The following is a 15,152-nucleotide window of genomic DNA, read 5'->3' as shown; positions in this document are numbered from 1 at the left end:
TCAACCAAATATGTACAGTTCTGAATGGAGATAAGGCTCATGTGTGGAATGCATGAACCGCAGTATAAAACATACAAACCCTTGGTCAGAAATGCTTTATGTTTATTGCTACAGTGCTGAAGGGAAGGGGGTTTTGCTTATAATAATTAACAAGCCATTTATTTCATTGACATTTACATCCTCCACCCTAGTTTAAAATACTCAAAATTATTACTGTTCTGTGTTGCTAGATGGTTTGGATGTGTGAAGCCAAACATAGGTGTTGATACGCATCTTCTCTGTATTACTTATAGCAGTTTTCTCTTCTTTTTTTTTTTTGCTACACAAGTGCAAATAAAGATACAATTACTTTTTCCAAAGCATTCAAAATTAAGTGCTAATTTATCAAGTACAAGGTTTCCTACTGAAAATGTATACGCAGTTCAAAGATTTGAAGTAGCACAGATCTATGTCTATTTCAACAACAAAACAATCCCAACGTTTGTTAAAATGCAGCTGAACATTAACTGTTACCACAGAAGCAGACAAAATAGATCCTCCTACTACTCACATACAAGATGGTTTCTTTCTTTAGAAAGACAAAACTCCTAAAAACTATTTCAAAGTGTAATGTAAGCCATAAACGTTGTAGACCATATTTCCATGTCTTGTTCTTTTTAAAAGAGTTAAATGTGTTAATAGTCACAGAAAAAAATAACCTAGACTTGATTTAAACAGTGAATATACTTGGACCAGTGATTGCTTATGGAGCAGATGTGGCATACTAGAAAGCGTATGAAACTCAAACTGACTTTTAAGCACAGAGGTTCATGAAAGACCTTTCAAGTTCTCAAAATCCAGGACTAGCATCTACAGTGTATTTAAGATTTCAGCCCATTTTTCCAGCAACCTTCACAGCTGCAAATTCTGGATTTCCTGATGTGCCTATGAAGAATCAGTGCTCAGCACGCTACTTAATACACCCTTCACGTTACAGGTCTTCTATTCAAAGGTATTATATCCTGTACACATACTCATTTCACCAACGGGGTCAGCAGAAACAGCAGCCAGCACAGCTTTGTACAGCTATGCAGGGTGCTTGAAACTCTGGGGCCCTGGAAACGGGGAAGTTTGCTACTATGGGATACAGACAATTCAGTAGGACACTGCTTCCCATCACTTCTAAAGTGCTCTGTGGAGTTAGATATACTTTCTACTACCAGGTAGATTGTTGCATTCATAGCCACACAATTCCTACTGAAATGCTTGGCTTGTCAGGTGTCACGTGTTTGATAGGGAATGAAGGTGTTCAGGCCTAGTAAAGAAGAAACGGAACAGATCTTTTGACTCTGCAGGTCAATAAAGTGACTGGGCAATCAAGAAGATAGATACTTATTTTTACAAAAGGCAGACTAGGCTATGAACTCTGGCTGTCATTTTAAATTCTGGTGTTATTTTAGAATCAATGAAACTATTCTGAATATTAAATTGTAATTTGGAAATGGTTTTAGGCTTTGTGCTAAGTCAGTACCTGATGGCTATATTTTTTGCTAAATTAATTCAATCAGGAAAAAGGTAAAGGGTATTTCTGTAATGAAAGGTCTTCCCTCAGGTGCATTATCAAGGACAGCAATAAAAATCCTGACTCTCTGAGCCAACAGTAAATATGCCAAAATAAACAGACTTAGGATTTCATGCAACAGCTCTGTATCTCTGCCTTATGCTAGAAGCATGCCAAACAGCACATCTGCAATTCTTTGGGGGAAAGAATAATCCCTCTGAAAGCAAGATTCGACCCCTCAATTTTATCATGGTGAACCTCCAGGTATTTGTGTTCTGATGCCTGAGTTTTAACTTAGTACCACAGACTTAGAAGCACTGATTACTGTAGCTTCTATGCTACAAAAAGTCTGCAATGCTCTAAAATTAGTATCCTACTACTAGAGTCAGAAACTGACGTTTGTTTCTCTGTGGTGAATTACTCCATTATTGCCTCATAAGCCACCTTCTGCAGCATCTGATCCCAGCCCTGATCCACAGACCACACTTTTTCTCCAGTCTAGCAATTTCTCTACTCCCCACCAACTTCTCAAAGGCAACTCCGGGCCTTTTTTATCCAAGGGGAAGGGAGGAATACATTCTGTATGGGACTCTACACAGAGAAACAAGGTGAAGTTATTATCGTTATTGGCCATTCACTCTTCCATTTGTAAAGGAGAGAGTTCTGCATACAATGTGTTACATGCCTAAAAAGAAATCAATAGGGGGAAAAAAAAAAGAGTTGCCCAGTGCACCACACTGCTGACAGGGGTGTTAAACTTCCAGCTGCTTGCCCATCTTGCTGAGGGCATCGCTGACAATGTCCAGCTCATGACGTAGCTCATTCACCACGCTGGCAATGCTTTTTGTGTCTTTCAGGATCTGCACGCTTTGAGTGTATGGATTGTACTTCACACCAAATGGGCGCTTGATGGTTTTTGCAAACTCTCTATTCAAGTGAAAAAAGAGAGGGAGTTACAAACAAAACACAAATGCACCCTCTGTATTCAATCAGGATCAATAATCACTTTTCTAAACTATTTACTTTCTTAAAAATAGTTGTAATTGTTATATAGTTCATCACCTCTCCCACCCAGTACATGGAAGACCAAGCAAATGCTAATCTCAGCTTTCTGACCTCATGAAAATTAATCATAAAACTCTGATAAGAATAAAAGGGTTTGGTGCTTCTCCTGAGAAATGAATGAAATAAAACCTGCTTTTATAAACAGGGAGAAAAAATCAGTACCTCATCTTTTCTTTTGCTTCTTCAAAACTTTCAGAAACAAAGTAAACCTCCTGGAAAGTTGTTATGAGGCATTCTTGCTTGCAAGTGACCTTTGGATCAAAAGGCTTGACTTTGGCACCACCAGAGAGCGAGTGCTGGTATCATGTGTTATCATGTGTCAGAGGAACATCAGCACACAAAGAATCCATGAGGAAGATGAAATGAAGTAGAGAAAATAGGAAAAAGATTGAGACCGTATTTAGTACATCACATCTTAAACTTTTTATCTGCAGATTAACAAAGGTTAAAGCTTAGAAAAGTTAGTAACTCTGAAAGGTCATGTTCTGACAATCTGGGTAAAAAAAAAGAGATTCCTCAGACATGAGGCTCATCTGTAAACAAGAGCAATATTTTCAGAATCTCTTTAAACCAGAAGAGCTTTATTCTGAAAACAATTACTTGGAACCTCACATTAAGAAATACCAGTCATCTAACGCTTCCTGCAAAAGACATGGGAACTGCTCAGCAGAAATCCAAAAGCAGACTGTCCAGTAATTATTGCTACAGAGAATTGTCTTTAATTAGTGTCTAGTAGGTATCTAGGAGTTTACAAAAGAATGATTTTTAGAATTATATTTCATAAAACCCAGAGAAAACAGTGACAATAATAAACAAACAGGTAAATAAGCAGTAGATATTCTTACCTTGAGTTCACTAATCGAAGAGAGCAAGCCAGCCCCATAAACTCGTAGCTGTCCCTCTTGCTTGCACAAGCCAAACTCTACAGTGAAGAAGTAGCACTGAAACAGAGAAGGGAGTAAACCAATTCAGCTGTCAACAGAGATGCTGTGGTGAACTAGACTGAGGCATTTTTATTTGTAGGTAGTACCAAACAGTTGCAAATATCAGACAGTCATCACTCAGTTACCCTTCTCAGATATTTAAAGAGAGGGAAGCCAGACTATATAAAGTTGAAGAACCACAGGACTACATGTTTCTCATAAGAAAGATCTCATAAGATGGTATTACAGATCACCCTGGTAGGCTAGAAGCTGTTCATGTTAGTAGGAACACAGAGATGTAAATCTGTTTTGAGAAATATGGTCATGACATGACAGCTTCAGCTTAAAAGAAACACTGGATAAAAAGGATCTCTGAGTGAGTGAAAACATCAGCCCACTACAGTTTCTTTCTCATTTGCTTAGCGGCCTATAAAGATGCTTAGTTTGTCTGGATTTCTGCAGGTATATGAGGAGGCACACAATTTTCACAGATGGCTTAGTTCTGCTGCCACTGATGGTAGGAGAAATTTTACCACTAGCTACAACAGGTGGGGGGGAAAAAATAAAATAAAAATAAAAATTAAAAAAACAGCAAACTTTTTTTATATATATACACATATATCTATAACCAGCATCAATTATTTTCATCTAAATAAGGAAGATTAATTTAGAGTATTTCAATTTCTTGACTGAAAAGTATCTAATGCTAGTACATACCACATTCAATGAAAACACTGTGTCATTTCAATTCATTATATGCATTAAAGAAATAAATTATTTCTTAAATCATTGAATTATGTTCCTAGCAGTAAGAAGATTTTGTTTGGAAGAAACTGACCATAGAATGTCAACCTATAAGAAGTGATCTACCACAAGACACTGCACACTTACTTGACAGCCAAGTGAATAGAAATACTAATCACAGCAACCTTAAAAGGTTTGGTTGATTGGTTTTCTGGCATGGAAGATTTTTATATGCTCTAACAGCCAAGGACCAGTGAAACCCATAGTTCTAGCAGCTGGTGTGGCTAACATTGACATGAAGCTCCAAATTTATTTGATGGAGTGGGATCAGCCTAGTAAAGCACAAAGCTTTCAAGAGGATCACAAGGCACTCAAATACTTACTGTTGCCAGTTTTTGGACAGCCTCATCTGATGCCCCGAGTGATGCAAGACCAATTTCCTGGGAGAATTGAGCAAAACTGGGTTCAGCCAAAAGAGGGACATGGCCTAGGAGCTCATGGCAGGTATCACTGGAAAAAGAAACAAAGAAGAAATCTCATGACCTGTCTTTGTGGGTGTGTGAAAAAGCAGCACCACAGAACAGACACAGTGTATTGTGTAAACTATTTAATATCCAGGAGACAGAAAAGTGTCAAACATGTTCAGCTGAAAGCAGCAGAGCATGTGTCCTGATTTCAGCTGCAACAGAATTCATTCTCTTCCTGGTAGCTGGTACAGAGCCGTGCTTTGGCTTTAGTCTGACAATAACACTGATAACACATCAATGTTTAAATTGTTGCTAAGTAGCGCTTACCCAAAGTCACGGACTTCTCAGTTTTCAGCTCTGCTAGGGAAGCTGGGAGAGAGGGCAGCCAGGACAGCTGACCCAAAGTAGCCAAAGGGATGTTCCATACCACAGCACGTCATGCCCAGTACATGAACTGGGGGAACTGGCAGGAAGGGGCTGATCTCTGGGGATGGGCTGGGCATCAGTCAGCAGATGACGAGTGATTTTACTGTGTGTCACTTGTTTTGGGTTTTATTCCTCTCTCTCTTGATTTCCTATTATTATTACTGTTGTTGTTATTATTACATTTTATTTCGATTATTAAACTGTTCCTAACTCAACCCACAGATTTTTATCTTTTTTCCAGTTTTCTTCCCCATTTCACTGCAGGTAGAGGGAGTGAGCAAGGAGCTACATGGTACTTAGTTGCCAGCAGGTCAAACCAGCTCTGCATAATCTGTACATAAACTCGAATTTTCAAATGAAACTGTCTAAAATTAAAACCTGAGCTCCACATTTGTGAGGAGTATATATTTAACTCTGCGCACAATGACATCAGTAAGAGCTCTCCAATAACATGCTGTACTTATGAAGGTGGCACTTGAGCATGCTAAAACTTCATTACATTCAGTGTGAAGGCTGAGTCTTCAGCACCTTAAAAATAAGGCTTTTTGCTGGTGTTTCTTGAATGGCTTTCAAGTAGCTTGGCTCTGGGCAGCAAGATTCAAAACTTACTCTCAAATTCTCCCCCAAGTTTAAATGACTCACGGCTCTGGTGTATAGAGAGGGTCCGAGCTGTGTCTAACATATTGAGTGCAGTGAAAAACTCTGAATGCTAATCCTGCCAAGAAGTCTCGGGGTGACAGATATCCAGCAACAGGGCGGATGGTGAAACCTGTGCGCTCTGAAAAGCAATGGAGAAATTGTACATTAGTGTTGAATTGCAGTGTTGTCACCTTTCCTGCTACAACTGAGGTGAAAGCCACAGCACTTGCCTGGCTCACGAGCATCTGGGAAAATGAGGCACAATTAGAAAAATTTAGCCTAAGTTTGGGAATGACCCACATTTAGTAAAAAGGTCCCCACCTCTGTGTCAGTGGATTTCCTTCAGTTTCACACCTACAGCAAACACAGTACAGTTGGGTGTCTCTTTAGCCAACTGTAACAGTCTCTTCAGAGGTAGGATTGCCCCTCAAATGTCACCGTTTGTATACAGTCAAGACACAATATATTAAAACACAGATGGCCAAAAGGCTTCTTAACAGACCAGAATGAATACAAGCAAAAGAGACCAAGGATTTTTAATTGTGCCCACAAAATAGCAGCGTGGTTTGCAACGGACCTTAGTTCTTTTTTGTGTATGAAAATTAGCATGTTACCTTTCAGGAAGCGGGACACATCTTCCAGCTGGGGGATATTGTCTTCCCTGTACCCACAGTATTTGGTGAGCAAAGGTAAGTTTTTAAGGTACTCTCTACAGGCATGAGTTGGGTAAAGCTTGTTAAGCTCTCGGTACACAGTCCCCCAAGTCTTGATCTCCTCCTCAGTGAATTCAATCTTGGGAATTGGGTCACCACTACAAGAAGGAGAGGAAGAAAGGACATTCCTTGGTAAATGGCTAATAACAGATGACTCATTTACCTACTCTTAACATCTGTATGGCTGTGACACCTGGTCAGGGTACACTGTCAAACACAGAGTGAAATCTAGTCTATGCCCTGGAAAGCTTTTAGTCTAAGGGCTTGCTTTGTTTCCCACCTAAACCAGCTGACAGGAATCTCTGCATTGACCTCAATGGAGCCTGAAAACTCTGGTTCTGTAAATAGTTTCTTAGGTGTTTGATGCTAAGAGTAATCTTTAAAATACCTGCATAGCCTTTACAGCTTCAGGAGCTGAGAACATATCCTTTTCTCTGTTGGACTTCTCAGGCTGCAATTACTTTCCACTACCTTTTTGATTTGTTTTAGAAAGAGAATTCCCTAAACTATCAACACACTGCTTGGAAGCAGCTACATATACACATTATGTAAAAGTCATACTATGCAGAGGAGACAAGTGTTTGTCTGAACATATTAACGGTAGTCCATTTCTCCTGTTTAGCCCACAGGATCTTGATTAAAGTGGATTAGAGCAAGGGTGTGACCTAAAGCTCACTGAAAGCCATGGGAGTGTTACACTGAGCTTCCACCGCCATCCAGGTAACCAGCATGGCAAATGCTTGCCCAAGTGAATCTCTGTTAACAATATATTGACAGTAACCAGCTCTGTGCTGTGGTAACCAGTTGCATTAATACACAGTGCAGTAGAGCTCTAGATACACACCATTTCTAGGTCATTTCCAATTGAGCAACTTGGCATCTTAATTCAAGCAGGCAACAACAACATGAAAATCATGTTTAGAGAGCATTTATAGCACTGGGCTATGAAACTCTTACTGCTTTAAGAACTCCCTCCCCCAAGCAACATCTCTAAAGACAGAAGTTCTTCAAGTTTTTTTCCCAGAAAACTTCTTATCTGCACATCACATACACTAGTTTGAACCAGGAAAGAAAATTAAAGTATTAACATTTTCCAGAGAGTTTATACTCAGTGGTCAATGGGCTGTATCTTGGGTTTTGCCTCCTCTCCCTCTCTTTTGCAAAGAAGAACAAACTGCCCTAGCCAAGTCAGTCTGTCCTGGCACAGGCAGCTGTGCATCGTGCCTTGTCCACCCTCTTCCTTTGTTGCACCCATTTCCAGAGAAGTGGGGAGGGACCACAGAACCCAAATGTACCATGCTGCAGGAAGACCTCATTGGCATTGCTGCCCATCTGAGTATCAGCACTGCTGCAGATGCCACAATGGTTGAGCAGCTGTAGCCTCAGACTGATGAGACATGGGGAGCTGTAAGATGGCCCAGATCTACCTTTTAATCTTGTCTTACATCTCACTTCATTTCACCCACTTGACTCCAATTCCCTAGCCAAGCATGTCCCAGCGAGATCTGAGCCCAGGAAAGCTGAGCTTCCGACAGTCCACTCTGCTATTATTTCAAGGCACCCAGAAGGCTAATTGTGGAAGAAGTCAAGCTTACTGTTTGTAGTTCATAGCCAGGTCTGCAAAATACTTTCGCCTCTTGCGATAGACATTGTCTTTGAAACCCTGGTGGAGGGAAGGAGAAAATCAAAGTTAAATGAGTTTCCAAGCTGTAGTAAATAAATTAATTCAAAACAAGAAACTTGAAAATTCTTTAGTTGAGAATATAAAAGTAAAATGTGTAAGAAGACAGGGCAGGAACCTCATAGCTGTAGTGTGAAATGTTTAGTAACTGTGAACTAAGCAAATACTCCAACTCAAATTAAGAACTAGTGGTTTTATGCATACAACTATATATTTAGTAGACAATAATTCATTTTAGTCGTATCACTATTTATATAAAACTTTGTTAATTGCTTGATAATTCTAAATTACAGAGCAAATTTGCACTACCCAAGTCCCAGTTTGTTTGCTCCAGTATAGTGAGGAAGAAAGTAAGAGGAGGAAAAAAGCCTGCCTCACAACAGCTTTTTTAATGTACTTATTTATTCATTTGTATGTGACCACTCTGGGCCCAGACTTGAAGCCCTCCAGACCTCGCACATGTGAGCCTTGCAGAAAAGCATGGGAGCTGAATTCAGTGACGGCCTAGGAAAAAAACACGAAACCCCCAAGAGAAGGTGCTCAGACCCGCAGAGGCGCCGTTGAGGGGAAGGAGAGGGAGGAGGAAAAGCTGCTATTTTTAAAAGTAAGCTCCACAAAGTACATTTTCACTATGGATTGGGTTTAGAGAGGAAAAAATACTCACTGGATGATCAGCATCCAAATCGGACCCATACATCAACACTCGGTTTGCACACTTATCCAAATCTGAGATCTTCTTCGGAAACCAGGGAACATTCTCCATGTCTAGAGAACGCATGGAATCCACAAAGTTATTAATAACACCAAGCATAATGCAGGAGGAAACGCTACTTTCAAGTATGGCTATGGTGGTTACAGGCTAAATCTATAAATTAAAAGCACATGAATAACACAAGGGAGTCTACTGCCTATCTGGCACCAGCCTACAGCTCACACTTCCTCCTCTGTCACTGCCAGAGAGCACAGCAAGCTCCAAAGTGTCCAGGGAAAGGAAACAGTTAATATGGGTTTTCTGTGGCCCTTAACTGTTACTACTGTTAGAGTAGCACCTAGAGGCTCCTACTGAGACAAGGCCTCCTTGTGCACACTGCTGTGAACCTTCTAGGGTACAAAATGCACAGAGAAATAGAGAAGTGATTTGCCTGCGGTCCCTGGACAGAGTGGGAGCAGGTTAAGTCCTGCTTGACTGACCAGGGGAAATAAACATTGTTTCGTGGTGATGTACCTAAGAAGCATCCAGCTTTGCCAAGGGGTTTGTGGGGGAAGAGGAAGAGCAGGAGGACCTGCAGCCTTACAGAGATACTTCATTACAGTTTTGCTACTGAATACTTCTATTTTTTTAAGCCTAAGAGTTTTTAGCCAAGCTCTTGGCAGAGCAGTTAATATGCTTTTTTTCTGCCCCACGCTCTTCAGTTTTCTTAGAAAGGACAGAGAGAGTATACAGATTGAAATTCTCCTTACTTAGGGCTAAAGTAAGCCATTTTTACACAAGAACACCACTTTTCACCTTCCCCTACCTACCAGCCTATGCCAAGCACAGTGGCTGAGAAACACATGGGACTGACTTCCAGCTGTCCTGAACTTTAGGCATGTCTTTAACTAGAAGCAGAGGTAAAGATGTGAAGCATCCCAAAGTAAAAAGGCACCTCTTCCATACTAATGTTAAGTAACCAGTTATGATGAAAAGTGGTTAAAAACCAAAAAACGAGCTAACCGAGGAAATTGCAGAATCCATCTCCCACTCTCACCAGTGTCTGAACCGAACTGGGATCTGCCAGCCTGTGCACCTACCTCTGTGATCATGGTGTACAGTCCCTACGTGCAGGCCTGTGCCGGTGCAGGGACTCCCACTGATGCCAGTTGTGCTGTACTGCGAAGGGACAGGAGCACAGCCAACAATTTGCACCTAGGTGTCACCTAGTAATACAGCCTGGAACAGCCTGTATTCCTAGGTGACACCAGCCAATGCAGCTGTGCCCATATCAACTAAATTACACTCATTCACAACCCAGAAGCATAAACCTGGTAGCTACAGATTGAAAACGCTACACAAATGCAGTCATGGACACCACAAAAAGATTTCAAACTAACACACCGAGAAGTGCGTTTTCATCAGAACTGCCTTTTGTACTTACCATCTTCCTGGACATTGAAGTGCTCTGTTGGGTTCATAGAGACAACATTGACGTGGGATTTCAGGAGCTGGAAGATCTCATTCAGTTGTTCCCTGTTACTGTCACAGTCCACAAAGATCTCAAACTCAGAATTTCGTCTCTTGGACTTCCGTGACTCAATGTGTACCAGATTGACATGCTTCTCCTGTTTTGCAAGAAGTAATGTTTTCTAACAAACTACAAATAACTGACTAAAAACTTTGGGGTTTTTGGTTTTTTGTTTTCAAAATAATATTCTACTGCTATAGACTATTCACCGCCTTTGTGAAGCTATTTTAGTTAACTGGATCTCTTGGTAGCAGTTTGCTTATTGCAGGGGGGATAGTTTGAGTTTAAAAGCTTTTCATACAGAAGAAAGTGAAAGAGAACCTGTATTCTTTCAATTTTACTTACATTCAGAAAGCACAGAAAGACACAGTCAGGAGGTTTAAATTCATTGACCTTTTTCTTTCATCACTCCCATAGGAAGCTGATTAGCAACTGGGTCTGGGGAAATTCACCAAAATGCCAATCATGTCACCATATAATTATCTCACAAGCAAGCAAGGGATTTAAAAGCAGTAGTTTTCAGGGTGTAAATTACTTTCATTTGAAAAATTATTTAATCATATGTCTTACACCAGGAACACAGAGAAAACTCCAGGCTAAGACATGCAGGGCCAAAGCACTGTGGTGCTGTGCATATTCCTTGTACCTACCTGCCCAGCAATCGAACGGGTGCAGTTGTGCCACTGCAGTTCCTCTGTCACCCTCTGTCTGGCTAAGCAGGGTGACAAGGGCACTGGCCTGACTCCAGCACAGGTCAGCACCCCAAGTGTCTACCTGCCATCAGCAGGAGCTTCAGACCTGCCTTTTATATGCAGTAGAACCAATGCGTGCCAATCCTCTTTTCATGAGGGGAAAAAACAAAACTCTGTCTTTAGTCAGCGCAGATGATACATTTTGTGAAGGATTTTAGCCAACCACCATCTAATTTCCAAGGCATAAATTTGCCTTTGTGGGCGATTTTGGATGCATAGTGGGAGCCAGGATAGGAATCACATCCTTAATAAATGGATGTAATTAATTCTAATGTGTTCCAAAACTATCCTTAACATTTAAAAATACAGAGCAGCTGGTACCTACCTGAAAGAGTTTTAATGCTTTTACAAGTCCTCCAACTTCGTTCTTCAAGGAAAAAATGATGGCTGTTCTTCCTCTTTCAGATGCATGGTCTTCATTCTCTTTATTATCTTCAATCATCATGTAATTTGACTTATTTAACTAAACGCAAACAAACAAAAAGATTTTTTTGCATGGCTAGTAGTGCAAAAAGTGTAAAGTTTTACATTTCAGTTTGTCTTGGGGTAATACTGTGCTCCGACTGATCAACCACAAAAGGAAAGATACCAGTCAAATCTTTACACAATAACACTAAACACACATGGACTCTGTGAGAGCTGAGGATGAAATACTGAGATTTCTTCAGCTGAATGATTTTAGACATCCAGACATTCTCTAGGAGGCAGAAAATGTTTTCAAAGTATAGCTTATAACTAGTATGACTACTTGGGGGAAGCTGTAAGATGTCAGCAGAAATACGAAGTTGAGCAAAATACTTGTTAGCAAATTCAATGAAAATTAGTAAAGGGAAAAATCCAAAACCCACTGAATATAGACGGGAAAAGTTGGATCAGGATTTAGTGGATCAGAACTGAAAAGTCATTGCCCTTCTCCCACTATGTAACCGTAAAGCACTGTTTTACAGAGAAAGGAGACAAAACCTAAGGAGTTAGTGTGTTGTGCAGACCAGAATCTGTTGGCTATAGAGAAAGATCAACCACAACTGAGCTATTCCATCTGTCAGGGCCCCTAATTCACATGCCAAGCTCTTATCATAATCACCCAAGTCACACATTAAAATTCTTGGGCATCCAACACTATAGGACATTGTGGTTTTGAACCTTACTAGTGATCACACTCCTGACTGTGTTGAAATCAATGGATATCACAGATCATATTTTTAGCTACTTGCAGCCAGGCCACAAATAGAAATAATACTGAAACAATTAAGAACATGAAAAATGCAAAGTAAAGAGAAAATACAAAGCTCAGAAGCAGAGGCTGTGTCTCTTAAGCATTCAAACCTTGCAAGAAGTAACAAAAAAGGTGAAGTTTCTGAAGGAGTCAGTAAGAAAGAGGAGAAGAACAATGAAGGCACATTATTGCTATTTGGAATTATTTTTTGATTTGACACAACTTTTAAGGATGTGATTATCTGGTGACATTTTCAGAAAATGGAAAGAGTAAAAATAAAAATGCAATCAAAATGCAGCAGTTCCATTGATTCCCTTCTACAGTCTCTCCAAATTTAACCCCTTTAAAATGGATAATGCTGAACAACTGAGTATTTCTATCTATAATAGATAATTTTAAAAATAAAAACCAGATTTTACCTATCTTTTAGCAAAATGTTCCCATAAGAAGGTAATCTGCCTAACAAAACAATTAAATTAATTTCATTTTAAGTTGAGTGATTTACAAGGCAGGTATTTGATGCTGCCCTAAGAAAGGTTTCAAGCAGGTTACTAAATGTGAGCTCTTGGGGTTCCAAGGGGGTATCCTATGGCAGAGGTCTTGCTCCAAGCTCACTGACGCTAATCAAAATACCTTTATTTCTGACTGGGTCCCCACCTAGAACGAGTTGTCACTATGTGATGAGCCTGGACGACTACGTCAGTCCATCGCGCTGCTTCTGATCCAGCAGAGCCACTGATCTCTATCAGACTGAGTCCGAACATCAAATTCTCTGCTGAAAGTAGGTGACGGAGCCCATCCCAGCTTCTGCTGAGCAGCCTGCAGGTCTCACAGCTCACTCAGTGAGTGTCAGATCAGAATTGCAAGAGCCAAGGTACTGCCACTGAGCAAGGGTGCTCCAAGCAGAAAAGAAAAAGTTATTAACTCCACTATTGCATACAGGTTATTGGTGGTTTTCTCAAGTGCAGAGATCACCATTTGTGTGAGCCAAATCCTATTAAGACGTTACTGCTGTAGAAGCAGCTGGATGCAAAGAAGCCTCCATTACAAATAGAGTTAGATGGTAGCCTGTTTGGCTATTTTATATATACGACTTATACACAGCATGTTGGCTTGGTTCCACATTCAGGATCATTGACTTCGGACAAGATCAACTTACGAGATTTGTCATAGTTGCTGTGCAGTGTCGTAAGGTGCACGGCCAGAACAAACTGCATGCATTGAAGACTAATGATCTTACTTTGTATTTTGCTAGTTCAGCTAAATGCCATGTTTAGGATCAGGTGTCAGCTTTTATGAATATGTTCAAGAGACCAAGAAAGAAAATAAAACAGGACGCAGTGCGCTCTTACATTCAGTTCTAAAAATGATCCGTAACTCAGGAATTCGAAAAAGAGAAGAGAAATTCAGATGCTGCAACACCAAAAGCACACCACTTGCATCTTCAACCCTACACCAACACTAAGCTTTTGCTTCCAATTAAAAAATAAACTGAAATCAAGTCTGCATTAATGTAGCAACTATTTTGGTGCAAGAAAAGAGAAAACGGTAATACAAAAACAATTCCTCTCCTCCAACAGCTGCACCTTCTCTTGCATTTTATTCTGTCACAGTAACTCAGCTCCAATCAATTCTGACACTTTTCCTTTGCACAGTAACACATTTGAGCTTTTTGGAGGGTGAAGGGGGAATTAATATTGCATTGATGCTTGTTATTAATGATGCAAATCATCAACTGATTTGTCATCAACCTGACTCAAGTCTTAATGAAAGTATACTCTAGATCCCTTATTTAGGTAGATACCTAAGTGTCTTCTGGTTAAAGATCACTCCTTTCAGAGCTCATAGCAATTAACTTCCCTTTCTCTCCCTCCCTAGAGAATATTCTCTGTTAGACAGATATTTGAGGGTGCATATTTTGTGCTTTAATTCTTTATATTAATGGATAGCCAAGACCTAAAGTTATCTAAACATACTTGTTTGAAGGCAATTATATGTTAGAGCTACAAATTGAAGACCAAAATACATTTTTTAAAATGTATTTGATACAGATTGCCATTAATTGTACTTGATAAAAAGTCTCAACAGGCATTTTATATCCTCCTCCCTCTCTAAGTAGCTGTTTACTTTCTCACTGTCCTTCTGACACACTTCTTAGTAGGGAAGGATGAAGACATGATCTTATGAGTGACCATGTCTAGATGTCACAGTACAGGGAAAATTTCCAGCCATTCCAAAGGTCCTCCTTAGATTCAGTTCTCGCACTCCAAACCTAAAGCTGTGCTGAACAGTTTGTTTGGCTTTCAAAGATCTGAGGGATATGGCAAAACCATCTCTTGTGAAACTTCACTCCATTACAGTCAGTGTTCTTGTTTTCACAAGGACTTTTACTGACTTTATGAACTGCACGGTATCAGTAACTGCAGCCAGCACATAACATCTAATTTTATCTGATTTTTTCTGATGTACTACATATACTCCCACTGTAACACACAAGAGTCCCAGAGTGGATTTTTCTGGGCTGTATCACACTCTCTGTCTCCTAAGCAATGATGCACCAGAAGTTACTTTTGTTCTACCTTAATTTCATCTACTTGTATTTGAATTTACACTTTCTTTCCCCCGATCTGTCCAGAAACAGCAGCATAATCAGCCCCATCCCAACCCCAGCGGCAATGAGCACTCCCCCGATGCCGGAGGAGCAGCATCTCAGGGCAATTACCAGTTAACCGGAGCCAGAGAGCTCCCCTCATCCCCCAAACTC

General features: G+C 40.3%; 1 protein-coding gene across 1 annotated transcript; it reads right to left on the bottom strand.

Moving 5' to 3' along the window:
- Positions 1 to 2,180: 2,180 nt before the first annotated feature.
- TPH1 (tryptophan hydroxylase 1) lies at positions 2,181 to 11,626 on the bottom strand. Its single transcript, XM_010012068.1, has 10 exons — positions 11,498 to 11,626; positions 10,334 to 10,517; positions 8,863 to 8,963; positions 8,113 to 8,180; positions 6,419 to 6,615; positions 5,808 to 5,943; positions 4,656 to 4,782; positions 3,451 to 3,546; positions 2,768 to 2,901; positions 2,181 to 2,467 (listed from the first exon to the last, which is right to left on the bottom strand). Exons 1-10 carry the CDS (start codon positions 11,615 to 11,617, stop codon positions 2,293 to 2,295), a joined length of 1,338 nt encoding a protein of 445 aa, XP_010010370.1. The 5' UTR covers positions 11,618 to 11,626; the 3' UTR covers positions 2,181 to 2,292.
- Positions 11,627 to 15,152: the final 3,526 nt, after the last annotated feature.

The sequence above is a fragment of the Nestor notabilis genome, unplaced genomic scaffold, assembly GCF_000696875.1.
Source record: "Nestor notabilis isolate BGI_N333 unplaced genomic scaffold, ASM69687v1 scaffold10713, whole genome shotgun sequence".
In the NCBI taxonomy this organism is placed as follows: Eukaryota; Metazoa; Chordata; class Aves; order Psittaciformes; family Psittacidae; genus Nestor; species Nestor notabilis.
The sequence above is the reverse complement of the archived record's forward strand: the minus strand, read 5'-3'. Positions and strand labels throughout refer to the sequence as shown.

Excerpts from the sequence above, each read along its gene's own strand:
- TPH1 (XM_010012068.1), bottom strand. The coding sequence starts at position 11,617 with ATGATGATTGAAGATAATAAAGAGAATGAAGACCATGCATCTGAAAGA. Across the intron at positions 8,181-8,862 it reads ATTTGGATGCTGATCATCCA|GGTTTCAAAGACAATGTCTA; the intron begins GTGAGTATTTTT and ends TCCCTCCACCAG. Across the intron at positions 3,547-4,655 it reads CTGTCCAAAAACTGGCAACA|TGCTACTTCTTCACTGTAGA; the intron begins GTAAGTATTTGA and ends TCTCTGTTTCAG.